Below are 20,060 nucleotides of genomic sequence, written 5' to 3'. Positions count from 1 at the left end.
ACATTTATGTGGGGAGGTAAAGAACATAAATATAATGTCTTTGTAACTACTCTGAAGATAAAGCAGGATAAGAAAGAGTGATGGCAGCAACAAGAAGGAAACCTGACTGATAAAGATCACGTGTGAATAGAAATTGAGTTAAATGAGGGAGAGAGCCACCAGAAAGGAGAGTTCCAGAGGAAAGGAACAAATACAAAGGCTCTAAGAAAAAACAAATGTAGAATGTTCAAGTAACAGGATGAACAGAGGTAGAAGTGAGTAAGCAAGCGAGTGATGAGTAGTCAGATGAAAGCTGGGGAAGATCATTACTGAGCCTTTATAGGCCATTGAAAAGGATTTAAATTTTGGTCAGAGAGTGACTGAAAACTACCAAAGGATATGGAGCAGGAAGATGATACTCGATTTACATTTTTCAAAAGATTATCTGGCTGATGCAATAAAACAAAGTGAGAGTAGAAAAGCTGGCTAGGAAATTACTGCAGAAACCTAAGTCAAAGGTGATGGTGGCTTAGATGAGGATGGTAGAGGTACAGGTTATGATAAACTGTCAGATTCAGGATCTATTTTGATGATAAACCTAACAGGATTATCTGTGGGAAAAGGACAACAAAGACAAGAAAGAAATCAAGCATGATTCCTATGTCTTTGATCTGCACAACTGGGTAAAAATGGTAACATGACTTTCTGAGATGGGAAAGACTAAGCAAGTATTAGGCAGTGAGTAACAAAATATGCAAAGAGAACCAAAGTTAACATAAAGAGTTTATTTCATTTGCTCTTCCTATGTGGTACACCTACAAAAATCTTCTATTTAAATAACATGAGTAGAAAAGCATATTGGGCTGGGAGTTAAAAGATCAGGCATAGTACTTTCTGATTTGCTACTCTCCTGTTGCAGAATCATGGACAAGTCACAGAGCTTCAGTTTCTCTATTTGCAAAACAAAAAGTATACTTAGAATATGAGCTCCTTCCAGCTATGGGGGAAACAAACAAACAAACAAACAAAAATCACAGAATCTACACTAGCTAAGCTATTTTCCTGGATCACTTCCAATATCAAGTTCTATCTTCTAGGAAAGACTATCTTAGTTAAGAAATACAGCAAGTCAATCTGTCAAATATCATATGCAGTTCTCATTTAAAAAGAAAAACAGAAGCTTTAACCCAGGAAGCAATCTGGGGATTATCCACAATAAATCTCTTAATAGTCACATCAGCTTTGAAAATAAGCTTTTTCTGACTCACTTCATATTCTGGAAATCTGGAAGAGGGAAGCCATAGAGCAGCTACACCGTAACTAGTTAAAATGATTCTGTATCATTATTTGTTAGTTTGATTTTAAAATTCTAGTATTATCATGAGTACATTTTTGAGGGTCAAGTCATGGATCGATGAAGAAATTATAAGCAATATATTTACACATATGCTTGCACATGAAAAAGAAGAATACCTATGTTGTCATGTATTATAAATTGAAGACAAAAAAAAACCCTAACAATGCAACTAAAATTTTCAATAACACAAGTCATATTAATAATTTAAATAGTTGTAAATTCAATGTTAATAATAAAGTGACACTTAAATTTTCTGGCCTATTTCTCATTTAGACACAAGTATTACAACTCCCTATAGAATGGAAGTCTAGAAAAAAATTATTTTACAACTAAAGTTTAACACTAGCTACATTTGTTTTTCCTTGTAAGATGACAATTTTTAGAGATCTTTGAATAGCTGAGTTCTCAAACACTTGTAAAATGCTTTTAGTTAATTATACACATAGAAACAGTGCTCATCTGTGATGCCATTTATTTTACTTTCAACAAAAGATTGGGAATTTATTTAAATTTATTAAAATTATGAACAACATCCATCCTGTGTGTCAGGTTTGAAAACTAACTTGGAGTAAATGCTCTAAACTCAGATATGAACAGAAAGAAATGGAGGTGATACTCTTACCTACTATCTAAGAAGATACATAATCTATGTATTTTTATCATAAAACCATATCCTATGTATTAACACAGGTACAGTATGTAAAGGATTCCACATTAAAAGGCACATTATTATGAACTGGAATAAACATACAGAACTATACACACCAAGCTGTTTAAGGCAGCTGTTTTAGGAAAGGCAAGGAAGGGGAAGGGATGAGGGCAAAAAAAGAGGAAGGAAGCTAAAGCAAAACAGAAAAATATTTATGGTATAACTGCTGTAAAAACGTTTCAAGAATACTACGGGCAGATATACATTCAATCTAAGAACATTACCTTGTTTTTTCCAGTGCAGCCATCAATTTTGGTTACTTTGTGGCATTCTTTCATACATGTGTGATTCTGACAATCTAAGATTCTTCCACAAACTCTTTTACAAGAGTAGGGTCCTACAGCATGGCATGGTAGTGGACTCACCTTAAAAAATAAAGGAAATCAGCACAGCACACATTACACAAATGTTTCTGGACATATTACATGTTTCCAAAATTACTCTGCTATCATTTGAGAACAAGTTTCAGAAAGGTATAATAAGTTTGCACAGATAATATTGATTATCAAAATCAAAGTAACCTATCAAAATATTCCAAAGTAATGAATGCCAAGAAGGAAAACATCCTCCTCCTAAAAGGAAAATTCAATACGATTCGGTAGTGAATGCATATCCACAGGCTAATTCTCAAATAAAGGCACTACATATTTTTTAAATTAGTAAACTCTTGTACTCTTTATAACAGTAAAAAACAATACTTTGACTTTATTATTTCTAACAACTCTAGTAAAGCTATACTATGTAATAGTATAGATTATAAGCTTTACTTTAAAATTGTGCCTATAACTCACCTCATGTTTCCCAAGACATTCCCTACAAGGAAAAAATAAAATAAAATGAAAACATTACAAATTATTCAAAAACAATATCTAAAGATGCTAACTCTACTAGCAGTAAAAAAATAAACAAAAATGGAATAAGCAATTATAGTAAAGTTACAGGACACAAAGTTAATAAGCAAAGGTCAATTGATTTCCTATATAGTAGCAATGAGCAATTAGAATTTGAAGTTAAAAACATAACACTACATTAGCACAACAAATGAAATACTTGGGTATGAATTTAACAAAATATATACAAGACCTCTATGGGAAAACTACAACATACTGATGAAAGAAATCAAAGATTTAAATAAATGAAGAGATATTCCACGATCACAGTTACAAAGACTCAAAATTATTAAGATGTAGTTTATTTCCAATTTGATCCAGATTCAATATGATTCCAATCAAAATACCAGCAAGTTATTTTGTATGTATCAACAAACTGATTCTAATGTCTATATGGAAAGATAACAGACCCAGAACAGCCAACACAATACTGAAGAAAGAAAAGTTGAAAGATTACAGATAGATAGGAAGAACAAGTTCTGGTGTTTTATAGTTATCCCACAGTGCTATAAAACTATTGTTATCTATTGTTAACTATAGTATCTATTGTTAACTATAGGTAACAATAGTTACCTATAACAATGGATATCTATATAGATATCTATAACTATAGTTACAGATAACTATAGTTAACAATAATATATATTTTCAAATAGCTAGAAAAGAGGATACTGAATGTTCCCAAAACAAAGAACAATATCCACTGTCTGAGATAATGGATATGCTAATTGCCCTGATCTGATCACTATATATCACACTATATATCACTATATCACACTGTATATACTGAAACAGCATTACATTTCCTATAAATATGTATAATTATTATGTATCAATTGAAAATAAAACAGTTAAAATCCAAAACACTGACAATACCATATGTTGGTGAGAATATAGAGCAACAATTCTCACTCATTGTTGTGAGATTGCAAAATGATTCAGACACTTTAGTAAACAGTTTGACAGCTTCTTAAAAAGCTACACAAAGTCTTACCATGTGATCCAGCAATTACACTCCTAAGAATTTACCCAAATGAGCTGAAAACTTATGTCTACACAAAAATCTGCACATAAATGTTTATAGCAGCTTAATTCTTAATTGCCAAAATTGGAAGCAACTAAAATGTTCTTCTATGGTAAATGGATAAACGAACTATGGTACCTTTATGCAATGGATTATTATTCAATGATAAAAATAAATGAGCTATCAATCTATGAGAAGACACAGAGGAACCATAAAACCACACTGCTAAGTGAAGAAGCCAGTCTGAAAATGCTGCACACTGTAAAATTCCAACCATATGACATGCTGGAAAAGGGAAAACTATAGAGACAATAAAAAGATACGTGGTTGCTAGGAGTTTGAGATGAGGAAGGAAAAAAAAGGTTGAACAGGTACAGCACAGGGCATTTTTAGGGCAATGAAACTATTGTGTATAAAACTAATAGTAAATATATGACACTATGCATTTGTTAAAACCCACAGAACCATACAACACAGAAAGTAAACCCTAATGTAATCTATGGACTTTAGCGAATAATAACGTACCAATATTGGTTCCTCAACAGTAAAAATTGTATCACTAATGAAAGTTAGTAACAGAGAAAACTGTGTGGTATGGGGGCCCACATAGGAACTCTGTACTTTCTGTGCAATTTTCTCTGTAAATGTGAACACTTTCTTAAAAAATAAAGTCTATTTAAGAAAACAAACACATCATTTCCCTTTCCAGGGAATGGTTTAAAAATGGTCTAATGAAATGTGAAAAGAGTTCTCCTGTGGAGCTTCGGAGAAGTTTCCTTACCCTTACAAAAAAAAAAAAAGAGAAAGAAAGAGAAGGTGATGATGATGACACACAGAAGGCATACACATTTCCATTTCTCCCTTTGGAAACTTTCATGTCTGGGTTGAGAAGTTAACAAAAAAGCAAACAGCCTGAGGTCAAAGATGACACACCAAGGATAACAAAATGGAAAGACAATCTGAGGTTTTGATGAGGTGTAATTGAATGAGCCAAATTTACCAACAATAGAGCTGCTCTACTTCCAGTCTAATTATGTTGAGGGATAAATGTTACTGCTCTTTTTAGTTAGGTTTTCATTTAGATTTTGTCCTTTCTACTGTACAAATCCTGTTATTCCTTTTATTGAATTTCTTAAACAAAATGTTCTTTTCAGGCTATATAAGTGGAATTGTTTTCTTAATTTCATTTTCAGACTGTTTGTTTCCAGTGTACAGAAATTCCACTGGCTTTGTATAGTGATGTTTTCTACAACAGTAATGAACTCATTAAGAAACTCATATAGTATTTTTGAGGACTCCTTAAGACTTTTCACATACAAGATCATGTCAATGTCATCTGAAAATGCAAATTGTTCTTCTTTATTCCAAGTAAAAAGACATTTTTAATTTCTTTCTCTAGCCTAATTGCTCTGGCTAAAAATTCTAGTACAATGTTGAAAGAAGTGGCAGGAGCAGGCATCCTAGTCTTGTTCCTGTTATTAGGCAGAAAACTTTCAATCTTTCATCACGACGTATTACGTGAACTGTGTGGGTTTTTCACAGATGCCCTTTATCAGGTTGAGGAAATTATCTTTTTCTTCCACGTTTTTTGAGTGTTTTTATCAAGAAAGTTTGTCAGATTCTGTCAAATGCTGTGCTACATCTATCAATTGCCCTTTACTCTGCTGATAAGAATTACACCAATTGGATGAGCAGTGACTTGCTTATGCCTATAATCCTAGCACTCTGGAAGGCCATGGCAGGAGGACTGCTGGAGGCCAGGAGTTTGAGACCAGCCTGGGCAACACAGTGAAACCTTATCTCTACAAAAATTTTAAAAACCAGCCAGATGTGGTGGCTCATGCTTTGGGAGGCCAAGATGGGTGGATCATGAGGTCAGGAGTTCGAGACCAGCCTGACCAACATGGTGAAACTCCATCCGTACTAAAAAATACAAAAATTAGCCATCGTGGTGGCACACACCTGTAATCTCCGCTACTCAGGAGGCTGAGGCAGGAGAATTGCTTGAACCTGGGAGGCAGAGCTTGCAGTGAGCCAAGATCGCACCACTGCACTCCAGCCTGGGCAACAAAGCGAGACTCTGTCTCTAAATAAATAAATAAAATAAAATTTAAAATAAATAAGCAAATAAATAAAACATTAGCTAGATATGGTGGCGCATGCTTGTAGCCCCAATTACTCAGTAGGCTAATGTAGGAGAATCCCTTGTGCCCAGGAGTTTGAAGCTACAGTAAGTCAGGACTGTACTACTGCACTCCAGCCTGGGCGAGAGTGAGACCTAAGAATTATACTGATTGATTTTCTTATGTTGAATCAACCTTATATTTCTGGGATAATTCCATTTGGTCATGGTATATAATCTTTATACATGGTACTGGATTCAATTTGCTAGTATTTTGTGGAGAATTTTTGCATCTATATTCTTATGTGATATTGGTCTGCAGCTTTTTTTGTAATGTCTTCCTCTGGTTTTAGTATTAGGGAAATACCAGCCTTGTTAAATTAAGTTGGGAAATGACCCTCCTTAAGTGAAAGGATTGGTGTTAATTCTTCTTTATACTTTTGGTATAATTCACGAGTGAAGCCATCTGGTCCTGGTTTTTCTTGGTGGTAAATTTTTTATTACTAATTCAATCTCTTCAGATTTTCTGTTTCTTCTTGAGTCAGTTTCAGTAGTTTGCTGCTAAGAATTTCTCCATGCTATTAGTAACCAACAGAGAGTTGTAGTGGCTATACTAACATCAGACAAAATTTACAAATTGTTGCTACACACAAAGGACATTTTATAATGGTAAGGACCTCTGAAAACTCTCTCCTTACTGACATTACTATACCTATCTTGAACCTCGTTATTTTACAAACAAACGGAGAAGGTATATGACTTATTCATAGAAGAAGTTAGTGGGAAGCACAACCCTAAACTCAAGAGCCATTACTCTAAGAGACAATCTGTTTTAATACACACACACACACACACACACACACACACACACACACATCTTCCAGCAACATATTCCAGTCAAGTAAGAAAGAAAGACCATTGTAAATCTAATTTCATTTTTTAAACCTCTAGTAAACATGACTTAGTAATTCCAGGCAGTTTTTCTACTGTCAAATAATATTTTATCCAAACTGAGATTTCAAGCAAATTAACCGAATTAAATAAGATAGACATACATGTTAAATAATCTTAATATAAAACAGACTAAGGGCCAGGCACGGTAGCTCACACCTGTTATCCTAGCAATCTGGGCGGATCACTTGAGGCCAGGAGTTTGAGACCAGCCTGGGCAACATGGAGAAATCCCAGCTTTACTAAAACTACAAAAATTAGCTGGGCACGGTATGCACACCTGTAGTCCCAGCTACTCGGGAGGCTGAGGCAGGAGAATCGCTTGAACCTGGAAGAAGGTTGCAGTGAGCCGAGATTGAACCACTGCACTCTAGCCTGGGTGACAGAGACTCCGTCTCAAAAAAAAAAAAAAAAAAAAAACCCAGACTAAGGAACTCAATGCTAACTAGGTACTATGTATATGACAACATTTTTGTGTCTATGAATTATAATATCAATGTCTCTTCTGTTTCTCTCAAGGAAAAATTTTAGGCCGCTAATAATTCTAACTTAGTAAGAGATATTAGCAACAACTTGGTTCCTCATGATTATAACTTAAGTCTTCAGTAAAAGAGTAGCCTCAAATAACTGAATACCTACATGAAAAACCTCTCTGCTAACTACACAGCCCTCCTCCATTAAATCTACAGACTAAAATTACCCTATTTGTGCATATATCTCCTAATAACACTTTGCCTCCCAACTTGACTATGTGATCAATATACAAAAATATACATGCTATTTCAACTGGGAGGAATGTTGTGCAAATGAAAGCTTTTACAATTAAAAAACAAAAACAACCCTCTCTTTAAAAGACCAATACACAAGAAATACCAATGTTTAATTTGGCACCTCAGTCGTAAACAACAGCCCCTTTTCTAATTTTATGTTGCTTCTCAGCATTCTGCGCTTCTTTTTTCCCTATACTCCATAACCTCTGCTGGAAGTATAAAAAATTCCAGGATTCCCTATTACTGTAGGTTCAGCTCTTTATAGCTCAGTCCTAGTCATTCACTGGCCCATACAGGAAACTACTTCCTCTCATTTCCAAGGCTTCCTTTAAATATTCCCCAAGTTTGCCTTATGTAAAACCTGGCTTTCTTCTGTCTTCAGGGAGCTTCCACTCTAGTATGGGAATCATCAGCAAAACTAACAAATGATGTTCCTTGGATTGGTTTTTGTAACTGCATGCACAAGTTGTTATGGAAAGCTAAGAAGGACTTCAAACTCCAACTGGGGGTAAAGACTCAAAAAAAGGTATCTATAGGAGGTTTATAAGCAAGTACGACAAACATGTTTGAAAAGAATGAAGCTTAAGACAGACAGACTAGTTTATAGGTTAGGCCTGAAATAATAATGAACTGAACTAAGAAAAAAGGGAGATTGACTTCAGATACCCTTTAAGCTATGTCAAAAAAAAAATTTTTTTTTTCTTTTAATTGAAATTCTAATACTTACATAGGAATAGGAACTTGACATGGAGGACACGGTAATGCAGTCTGAATAAATGCTGGCTCAGAAGGCTGTTCCCAAGGGCCTGTAGGCTGGTGCTACAAATAAAATACATAAGAATTTTAAGTCAGAGGGATTAAACCATATGGCCATTTTAAGAATCTAAGAAAATAGTTCCATGTATCCTCTGCTCAAGCAGGTTGAAATTCTTTCAAATAATCAATAAATTGTGCTTACTGAAATATTCCATTTTATCTGTATTAAATTGTCCCCCTCCACATACATTTGATATTAATAACTGAGACAGAATCCAGTTTATAAATGGTAGAAAAAAGGCAGTGTAGCCTCCTTTACTTCCAATAAGGAAATGAGAAAAACATCTACCAATTGAATATAACCTCCATTATTTTACTCACTGTTATTCCTCAGCACCTAAAAAAATGCTTGATACTTAGTTAGGGCTCAATATTCATGAGGATGAGCTGGGCATGGTGCCTCACGCCTATAATTCCAGCACTTTGGGAGGCCGAGGCGGGCAGATCACTTGAGGTCAGGAGATCGAGACCAGCCTGATCAAAAAGGTGAAACCCCATCTCTACTAAAAATACAAAAATTAGCTGGGCATGGTAGCAGGCGCCTATAATCCCAGCTACTCAGAGGCTGAGGCATGAGAATCGCTGAACCCGGGAGGTGGAGGCTGCAGTGACTGAGATCACACCACTGCACTCCAGCCTGGGCAACAGAGTGAGACTCTGTCTCAAAAAATAAATAAATAAATATTAAATAAAATATTAAAAAGTGAACAAATCTTTAAAATAAGGTTATAGGAGATATCTATAACCCTAAACCACAATATATGAAGGAGGACTGCCAAATTCATCTATATCATGATCATAATGTAACTATCACACTGTATTTGCAAACACTGTTTATTGGTCTCACTCCTTTTCTACACTGTGAGTTGCTTAAAACAAAAAAATCAAGTCTTGATTACCTTGTACGCTGCTCCAAGCACAGTGCTTCCCAATAAGCGCTTAATCATTGCTTGTTGAAAAACTAAGTAAAAGCAAGAAAGTACAACCCACAGCAATGCACTATTTCTTTAATAGCATTATTCCCTTACCCTGCCAGTCTGCTTTATTAATGCTTGATCATGACACGGAGCAGGACACAAATGACCACATTTCTCCAAAACTTTTTGGCAAGGTTGATGACATGGTGGACAAGAGCCAAAGTGACAGCGATGTTTTTCTTGACTTGTATGATGACAAGTTGGTGGTCGACTAAATCATGAAGTACAATTTTCAAAAATTACTTTTAATCATTGAATAATTACATCTAAAGGACAATTATCTATTTATATATCTTCTGATTCCATATAGAATGAGTATACTGTGAATATTAATATTTTAAAACACTAAAGCAAAATTAAATTAAAATATTAAAAGCCAATATGAATTTAAATTTGTACAACATCAGATAGAAGCTTGTACAAAGCTTCAAACTCACCTGCATTGCTCCCTGCACTTGGGTGGTCTTGTGGTACGTTCTCGGCCACAGGGCACTGTCACCTTTGTATTGCCACAATTACACTTCACATCTACGGTTTCTGGGCAGGGATAGCAACTGCCTGAAAAAAAAATACTGACAATTAAAAAGTTTCCTTAACTACCCAAATGCCTATCAATGGTAAAATACATAAATTTAGTATATTCACACAATGGGATACTCTACAACCAGAATGAAGAAACTACAACGTGAATGAATCTTACCATAAAACATTGATTCAGACACAAAGAGTACATAGTGCATGATTCCATTTATATAAAGTAAACAAGAAAAACTAATCCATACTGTTCAAAATCAGAGTAATGGTTATGAAGGATCCAAGTAGGGTGTTGAAAATTCTGGTAATGTTCTGTTTAATTATGTAAGTTTTGGTTACCTGGCTATGTTCAGTTCGTAAAAATTCAACAAGCTGTATACTTTTGACTTGTAACATTTTTCTCTTCTTTTTTTGTAACAGGGTCTCACCCTGTTGCTCAAGCTGAGTGCTGTCGCATGATCATGGCTCACTGCAGCCTCAACTTTCTGGGCTCAAGCAATTCTCCCACCTCAGCCACCCAAGTAGCAGGGACTACAGACACACACCACCATGCCCAGTTAATTTCTGATTATTTATAGAGATGGGAGGGTCTCACTATGTTGCCCAGGCTGGTCTTGAACTCCTGGACTCAAGCAATCTTCCCACCTCAGCTTCCCAAATGGTGGGATTACAGGCATGAGCCACTGCACCCAGCCCCTGATTTATAACACTTTTCTCTCTGTACCCACCAGTATCTCAATAAAGTTTTAGACATTTCTCTAAAATTTGCTAAAACTTCTGTTCTACACAACAAATTTAACATATTATTCATTCAAAACTAAAACAAGCAAAAATGGATTTAAGTCTTTGGAAAATTTAACATTAACAATAATATCGTTGGCCTATTTTCATACATCTATCCAAGTACACAATTTTTAGACGAATTCCCAGTAACTTCTCTCTCATGACCTGATATTGGTTAGTAGCAAGTACAGTCCATTTTCCATTAACTGTACTTTGTGAAAGACTAAGTACTAAGGCACCATTTTAGGCTATAATCCCAAATATATCTCTTCTAAACAAAAAAAAAAAAAAATATTATTTTGGTTTCAGCTTTTTACGCTCTTTTATTACGGGTTGGCAGAAATATAAAAAAACAAAATCAAAGAAATCTTTAAAGCAGGTTATAAAGTTCTCTCCAAGAGATTCTGTTATTATCTTAAGAGCTTTCTTCCACTCTAGTTTTCTCCGTAAGGAACTCTATCAGAAATGAAATAATGAAGGAAGAAGAGTTTTCAACAAAGAAATGAATATCTTAAAGAGACTGTTGCTTAGGTGTCAGGACCAAGCAAAACATGGACCGGGAGTTAACCTGATAAAAAAAGATTAAAGATGGACAATATCCTGGCTTAAGTGCCTCTAGAAGTTCAAAATGGTTCCCTAAAACAAATACAAATTAAGAATTATAATTCAAATAATGAACATAAAAAAAGAGAAAATTAGAGGTAAAACATCGTAGGGTCAAACATAACATTTATTATACAAAATACCCAATGTGTTTTACATATATATTCTTGATGTTAATGCAAGTCAATTATCCTAACCCACATAATCAAGTTTTATTTTTATTTTACCCAAAGAATGACTACAAGTTGTATTTTTAAAGTTGATAGTAATATTTAAGTCAGCTCTCATTCAGCATATTATATCAGTTTCTATACTTAACAATGACAATTTTTCGTTCATCTCCAGCAGAGGAACTTAAACATAACCTTTTTGCTATTCTAAACAACAGTATCACGTTTTTTAAAATTAAATTTTGAGAATAAGGGATAATTTCTCTAAACAGTCTCCCTACTGACCAACAGAATTCGTTATATATACCTATAAAGCATAACATATTTTAATTAAAATACTTCCATGATAATACTTTCAAAATGAAAAAGTAGTATACGGAGACTATAACTACACTGTCCAATACCAGTTAACAGCCAAAATAGGTATGATTCGGGTAGTTCTAAAACTATAAACACAGATGATCCAGAACTTAAAAAAAAAAAAACTATAAATCGGTCGGGGGCTGCGGCTCATGCCTGTAATCCCAGCACGTTGGGAGGCTGAGGCAGACAGATTACGAGATCAGGAGATCGAAACATCCTAGCCAACATGGTGAAATCCCGGCTCTACTAAAAATACAAAAATTAGCTGGACGTGGTGGCGTATGCCTGTGATCCCAGCTGCTCGGGAGGCTGAGGCAGGAGAATCACTTGAACGGGCGAGTCAGGGGTTGCAGTGAGGGGATCACACCACTGCACTCCAGCCTGGTGACAGAGAGAGACTCCGTCTCAAAAAAAAAAAAAAAAAAAAAGAAAAGAAAACTATAAATCAAATTTTCATATACCCGCAACACAAGCATACAGTTAGTACATTCCCCCTATAAATTACTGTATAATTCTGCTTATGAAGGATTCTAGAATGATGGAAAAATAGTATGATACTATGATTCCACATTCTTTTAAAACTGTAGATGAAACAAATGTTGAGAGTTGCACAACAGCATCTTCCATATACTTTCCATCAGGGAAAATTTTGTTGTGACTAATAAGCTTTTTTAAGGGTTAATAAAAATCTAAAAAAACAACAACAATGACAAAAAAAAACACCACTCTACCAAAAAATATCAAAACTTGAATCTGATCAAACCTCTAGATCCAATTAACAGGTTACAGAAAATACAGAAGACAGAGGAACATGTTAAATAATACCACAGAGATGCAATCTGCAAAACCCAGGCTCTGAGAAACTAAATAAAGCAACCTAGTTTCTTCAACAAATAAGTCACAAGGGAAAAAAGGAGATAGAGGATGGAAATTATAAATTAAAAGACTTTTGAAACAAAACCAATTACAATGTCAATTTTATTAGGTTTTAGAGTCCATAAACTGACGTTAAAAAATGAAGTTACTTATGAGACAACAAGAAGTTTGAACACCAGATATTTGCTGATATGAAGAAATATGTTTACTATGTTTAGGTTAAGAATCCATCTTTTAGAGATTAATACTGAAATATTTGTGGGCTTTGCTTCACAAAAATATGAGAGAAGGAAATGCTTCCAACACTTCTCCAGTAAGTATGATATTTATATTTGCTCTAAACTTTGCAGATACTCTTTATCAGGTTAAGGATATGTCTATTTCCAATTAAATTTTTATCTTATATAAATGTTGGATTTATCAACCATTTTTAGATGTTTATCAAGATGATCTCATTCCTCCTTTGATCTTGCAATGTGGTAAATAACAAAATAGTAGATTTACTACTGTTAAACCAGTTACATTACAGAGATGTAGTTTGCAAAAATCTGCAAAAACTCAATGGGTCAGTGATGTAATGACTATAAAAGAAAATAAAATCTTTCTAGTGTTGGTGAGAATATACCTGAAAAACTGTTTCTAAACTTCACTGACAAATCAAAGAATACCTACAGAAAATGTCTACAGGGTAATAGAATCTGACACTTTTCCTAACGGGGAAGGAATGTAATATAATGGAAATATCATAAACACTGGGTTCACATCCTGACTCTGTGACTAGTTCTATTCACCTTGGGCCAATAGTCTCCTGGCCTGTTCCACATATAAAATAACAATAGTTCCATATATGATGCAGGATTTCTGAAAGGATTGGGAGATCAACCAAGAAACAGTTTAGTAGTTTGTTCTAGGTATTAAACTACTAACTGGCAGAGTCTAGGCTTAAATCCAGGATTTCTTACTCCAAGTTCATGATCTTTCTAATACTCTATACCATATCTCAGTAGATTCCATTTCATATCAACATAATCCAAATGAGTGAAGTTAACTCAGTTTTCAATGTCTAGTAATAACTTAGAACGTAATTCTCAAAGTATACTCCAGGAACCCTAGCGGTTCTTGAGACCCTTTCAGGAGGTCTGCAAGGTCTTACATGCTTAGAGTTTTCCAGAAGCTAGTGACAAGTGATATCCACAGCAGATTGAATGTAGAATGAATATATGTGAATCCAGCTATTTTCTGTTAAGCTAGACATTAAAGACATTTGTAGGAATGTAAAATTTTCTACTTTTTTCAGATAATAGTTATTTTTCATAAAAGTACATTACTTGTATTAAGATATAATTATAATGGGATTAATATTGCTATTTTTTAAAAAAATAAATATTATTACATTTTATTTTAATTTCAAATACAATAAATGTCAATGAATAAAACTCACATTTGTAACAAAAGGCCTTTGGGGACCAAAGAGTGTAAAGGGGTCATGAGATCAAAATGTTTAAAAATCACCAGCTTAGGACATATCTAATCCTTCACTAGATTTAACTCCAAATAAGTACATAAAATTCAGAATAAATAAGGTGTTCAAAACGCTAAGAATACCTTCATTGATTAAAAAATTGTGTGGGGAAAGTTAGGAAGTAGGAAAACAACATAGTGTTATAGAAAGGACAATACTTTTATATACAGAAATCCTGGGTTCAAATGTACTAGACATTTCCCTGAGTAAGTCACTGAACCCTCTTAAGTTTCAACCTCTTTGCCTATAAAATAGGGACACTGGCAAACTGTCTTACCTTATTCTCAAGGTTAAGAGAGTCAAGTGAGATACACGATGACTATAAAACACTATCTCAATACATTATATTGAATATTGACAATAAAAAAAAAACCACTACATCAATACAAACATAAAATCATAGCTATTGTTAAAGTTTACCTCTGTGACAGACAGATGGACACTTATGATTTCTACATCCTAAAGTCCGTCCACAGTTTTGATCACAAGGTGGACAGTTTCCAGGGCAACACTGAAGAGAAAGCAACATATAAAGAACAGGTAATTCAAAAACCCATTAATAATAGGCATGTCATTACTAGTTACAGAACTTATAGAAAGAAAAGATATACTTTTCACTAAAAGAAGTGTTCAAGAATATCAACATTCTTCTGGTAAGTAAACATACTTCACTAAGAACTTATGATGACCTAATTTAACAAATCAAGCTAAATTTTCTTGACCTTCAGTTAATCATTCTATGATTCAAAACATTTCCATCAGATAATTTCATTCCTTTATCTATGCAGAGACTAACAATATTAACCAAAGGAATGTCAATACAGGAAAACAATTAGTCTGGCTTTTTAAAAAATTTAATTAAAATCAAGTCAATGTACAGATTCATTTGGCAGTTATTTATTTTCTTTTTCTTTTTTCTTGAGACAGGGTCTGGCTCTGTTGCCCAGGTTAGAGTGTAATGGCACAGTCCTGACTGACTGCAACCTCCACCTCCCAGGCTCAAGCCATCCTCACACCTCAGCCTCCTGAGTACCTAGTTCCACATGCTCTCCCCAACACACCTGGGTAGTTTTTGTATTTTTGGTAGAGAAGGAGTTTTGCCATGTTGCCCAGGCTGCTCTCAAACTCCTGAGCTCAAGTGACCTGCCCGCCTTGGCCTCCCAAAGTACTGGGATTATAGGCATAAGCCACTGTTCCTGGCTTCGTTTGACAGTTATTTTCAAACCATAGAATAAGAGACTAAAGAAGAGAAGCAGAGATAGGCTACTTGCATCCAGCTTTCTTTGTCACTTCCCTGGTTTCACAGACACTTCCGTGTGTGAGAAATATAGCTAGCTATGACCTGTCCTAATTTTTCAATCATGGACACCAGTCAACTACTTCAAGTCTATATTGCCATCTTAACTCTTTCCTTAACTTCTTACTTACCTAACTTTGGAAAGGAAATACAGAATACAATTGTCTTAAAGAAACTTAGGGTTGTATAGTTGCAGTATATAAAAATAGCTAAAAACAAAATATACATTATTAAAAAGCAATTAAGTCAATATAGTTTATTCTCAAAAATTAGCCAGGCATGGTGGTACATGCCTGTAGTCCCAGCTACTCAGGGAGGCTGAGGCAGGAGAATTGCTTGAACATGGGAGGCGGAGGTTGCAGTGAGCCAAGATCACACCACTGCACTCCAGCCTGGACGACAGAGCAAGACTCCGTCTCAAAAAAAAAAAAAAAAAAGGCAATACAGTGTATTCAATTAGACAAATGTTTATTGAGTAATACTATGTGCCTATCTTATCACTTTGCCGGTGGGGGAAAAGGTTATGTGGTCCATGACTTGAATAAGCCAATAGACACCTCTGTTTCAAGTTACAATGGAATAACAACTACCAGATTTACACTCCTGTCTCAGACAACCAGCAAACCAGATAAAAGATATGAAGCTACAGTTTTCAGACATTAGATAATGAGGCAGCACAGATGGCAGTCCCTAACAGAAGGGAAACAAAGTAGGTAAGGCCTGCAGTGCCATCAGCTTACACATGAAGACTTCTGGCTATAGCACAAGGAAGAAGATCATAAGCAGAATCTGGCTGTCTTACAAAGTTGAGTAGACAACATTCGTAATTCAGAGAGGCCAGTGTGGCTAGAATTTGTGGAGAGAAGGCAGCAGCACAGAAAAAGCTCTGAAGAACTCCAGAAAGAACTCCTTGGGTCTTTGGCTGAGTACTGGTCTGTATTGTGTGAGAGGAAACAACCCAAAAGCTGAACCACTGGAAAGAGAAGGCAGAATAATTTCAAGAGATCACACAAGGCTGGGAAAAACTCTGTGTTCCTTATAGCCAGAGTGGAAGGATCTTCTAATACCTGGGCATCAAGTAGAGTACTTAGAATACTTATTGCCTCAGTAATGGGGCCAAATTAGCCCTAAACAAAAGAGTGTTCTGGTCACACTTAAAAATATCAAGCCTCTGAAAGAACAAAGAATTTCTGAGTAACTTAACTTTGTCCCAGAATAAGGCTTAAAAATATTTAAAGAAATACAAATAAACAAACAAAAAGAACCAGCACCCAAAATGTAAAGTTCATGTCTAGAAACAATCAAAAATCATCTAGCAGACAAAGAAGCAGGAAAATACAATCCCAAAAAAGCAGAAAAATCAATAAACAGAAACAGACTCAGAAATGAAAGATGACAGAATTAGTACACAAGGATATTAAAGCAGACATTACAAATATAACCTATCTAACATTCAAGTAGATAGAGGAAGCATGAACATGCTAAGGAGAAACACGGAAGATATAAAAAAGACCCAAATCCAACTTCTAGAGATGAAAATACACTTCTCAGATGAAAAACACAGGATGGGATAAAAAGCAGATTAGACAATGCAGAAGAAAATTAGCGATGTTGAAGACAAAACTATATAAACTAAAACAGAAACAGACTGAAAAATAAACATTTTTTTTTTATTTTTGTGAACTTAGAAATTCAAGCAGCATATAAAATACATGTCCTCAAAGTCTCAGAAGGTGATGGGTATGGGAAAACAGAAAAAAAAATCTGAAGAAATAAAGACCAAAAATTTCACAAATATAATAAAAACTATAAATCTACAGATCTAAGCAGCTCAATGAAAACTAAGTTAAGAAACATAAAGAACACTACACCAAGGAACACCAGAAACAAACTGCTGAAAACGTGATAAAGAGAAAGATCTTAATAACCAGCCAGAAAAAAAGAGAAACAATCAGTACCGAGGAACAAATATAACAATCACAGCATACTACTTATTGGAAAAAATGCAAGCTAAAAGATAGTAGAGCAATACCTTCAAAGTATGGGGGTTAAAAACTGCCAAACTAGAGCTCTAAAGTAAAAATATTTTTCACAAAGACTAAAGAAAGTTATATTCAGACATACAAAGTTGAAAGAATTCATGGCCAGCACTATTAGAAATGTTAAAGGAAATCCTTCAGAATAGAAAAAAAATGAAATGTGATGGAAATGTGAATCTGTACAAAAAGATGAAAAGCACCAAAAGTATGATGATAAATATCAAAAATTACTTTTTCTTATTTTTTCAAGCTCTTTAAAAGATAACTGATTATTTAAAGCAAATGTAAAGACAATGTATTTGGGGTTTATAAAATACACAAATATAAAATATACGAAAATCATACATTTCAGTGATCAGAAACAGTCAGTGATCAGAAATATCAAGCTGAGAGGACAATGCACAGGACAAGAAACTTCTCATTTGAAAAAAATTGGTACAATTCCCACTAGTACAAAAATTATCTAGATTAAGGTTAATCTAGAATATTTATTAATATATTAAAACAAAGCATATGCCTGAACATTTGAGAAAGAGTTCAAGACAGCACTTATTGCGGGTCCAAAATGGAGAAATTCAATACAGTCTTTAAATCAGAGGTTTCCAAGGTTAATACACAAACCTTTCTTCTACATTGATGCTTCTGACAGTCACGCATCTTAACACACTTAGTTTCACACAGATAAGGTTTATGACAAGGCATTCGTTTCGTATGCTTTCCACAGCGACAATGCTTTTCCACTTCCTGGAAGAATAAAATAAATGCTATTAAAATTATTTTTGTTAATATTTTCTCCTCACATTGCACCTTTTACAATTATTAAAACATAAAGAACAAAAATTTTAACACTAAATTTGTATAACAAACTTTACCAAAAACCAATTTGAATTTCCTAAAACATTTACTTATATCTTACTTTGCTCTAAAAAGGACTTCATATAAATTTGTTATTAAATTTAGAAAACTGATATTAAATAGTTAAAAAAAAAAAAAAACCCACATAAAAAAACCACTTCCATTTCATTACAACCATAACATCTGCAACTCTTGTCTCAGTAAAGCCAAAACAACTAAATTACCTAGTAAGCTAACTTGTGGACTTGGTACTCTGGTCAAAACCAAAATGACATATACAACTTTAAAGTCTCAAGTCTAGACCTCTACTGAAGTCTTGAACACTCGAAGTCATCCATGAGGGCTGGGATCAACTTCTTATGAACTCCAGTTAATGTTGATATTTTGACCTACTCTTGTTATAATGAATATTCTGAATGGCATCTAAAACGAGGAATCCTTTCCAGAAGGTTTTCAATTTACATCGCCAAGATTCATCAGAGGAATCACTATCCATGGCAGCTATAGCCTTAGGAAATGTATTTCTTAAAAAATAGAACTTGAAAGTCAAAATTATTCCTTGATCCATGGGCTGCAGAATGGATATTGTGTTAGCAGACATGGCATAAAAGCATTCATCTCTTTATACACCTCAATCGGAGCTCGTGGGTGACCAGGTGCATTGTCAATGAGCAGTAATATTTTGAAAAGAAAATTTCCTGATCAGTCAGTCTCAAGAGTGGGCTTATAACCATGCCATAAAGCTGTGCTGTCAATAGATGTGCTGTCATCTAGGCTTTGTTGTTCCATTTACAGAGCATAAGCAGACTAGGTTCAGCAAAATTCATAAGACCCCTACAATTTTTGAAATAGTAAATGAGCATTGGCTTCAATTATGAGCTACACTAATGAGCTACATTATCAATTAATGAGCAATTAAGGAGCTACATTAGCCCTTAAGAAGAAAGTCAGCCTATTCTTTGATGCTTTGAAGCTTTAACTGTGAAAGTCCTATATGGTATCTTCTTCCAGTAGAAGGCTATTTCATCTCACTTGAAAATCTTTTCTTTAATGTAGCCACCTTCATCAATTACCTTAGCTAGATCATCTGGATAACCTGACAGCTTCTACATCAACACTTGCTGCTTCACCTTGCACCTTTATATTATGAACAGGGCTTCTTTCCTTAAACTTCATGAACCAACCTCTGCTAGTTTCAAACTTTTCTTGTGCACCTTCCTCACCTCTCTCAGCCTTCACAGAATTGAAGTTAGGGCCTTGCTTTGGAGTAGGCTTTGGCTTAAGGTAATATTATAGTTCCTTTAATCTTCTTTGTAGACCTCTAAATCTTCCTCCTTATCATCAATAAGGCTGTTTCACTTTCTTATCATTCCTGTATTCACTGCAGTAGCAATTTCAATTTCTTTCAAGAACTTTTCCTTTG

General features: G+C 34.6%; 1 protein-coding gene across 4 annotated transcripts in view; it reads right to left on the bottom strand.

The window, feature by feature from the left end:
* LOC105487671 (nuclear transcription factor, X-box binding like 1) overlaps nucleotides 1-20,060 on the bottom strand; it is a 73,270-nt gene that overhangs the window by 34,597 nt on the left and 18,613 nt on the right. For all 4 annotated transcript variants that reach the window (XM_011751182.3, XM_011751180.3, XM_011751181.3 and 1 more), the window contains 7 exons: nucleotides 18,404-18,526; nucleotides 14,867-14,957; nucleotides 10,033-10,153; nucleotides 9,647-9,806; nucleotides 8,530-8,621; nucleotides 2,837-2,858; nucleotides 2,270-2,410 (listed from right to left, as the gene is read on the bottom strand). In XM_011751182.3, the coding sequence (XP_011749484.1) occupies nucleotides 2,270-2,410; nucleotides 2,837-2,858; nucleotides 8,530-8,621; nucleotides 9,647-9,806; nucleotides 10,033-10,153; nucleotides 14,867-14,957; nucleotides 18,404-18,526 (750 nt within the window). The remainder of the gene's footprint in view (nucleotides 1-2,269; nucleotides 2,411-2,836; nucleotides 2,859-8,529; nucleotides 8,622-9,646; nucleotides 9,807-10,032; nucleotides 10,154-14,866; nucleotides 14,958-18,403; nucleotides 18,527-20,060) is intronic.

This window comes from Macaca nemestrina, chromosome 3, assembly GCF_043159975.1.
Source record: "Macaca nemestrina isolate mMacNem1 chromosome 3, mMacNem.hap1, whole genome shotgun sequence".
Classification (NCBI taxonomy): Eukaryota; Metazoa; Chordata; class Mammalia; order Primates; family Cercopithecidae; genus Macaca; species Macaca nemestrina.
This window is presented reverse-complemented; position numbering and strand designations above follow the sequence as displayed.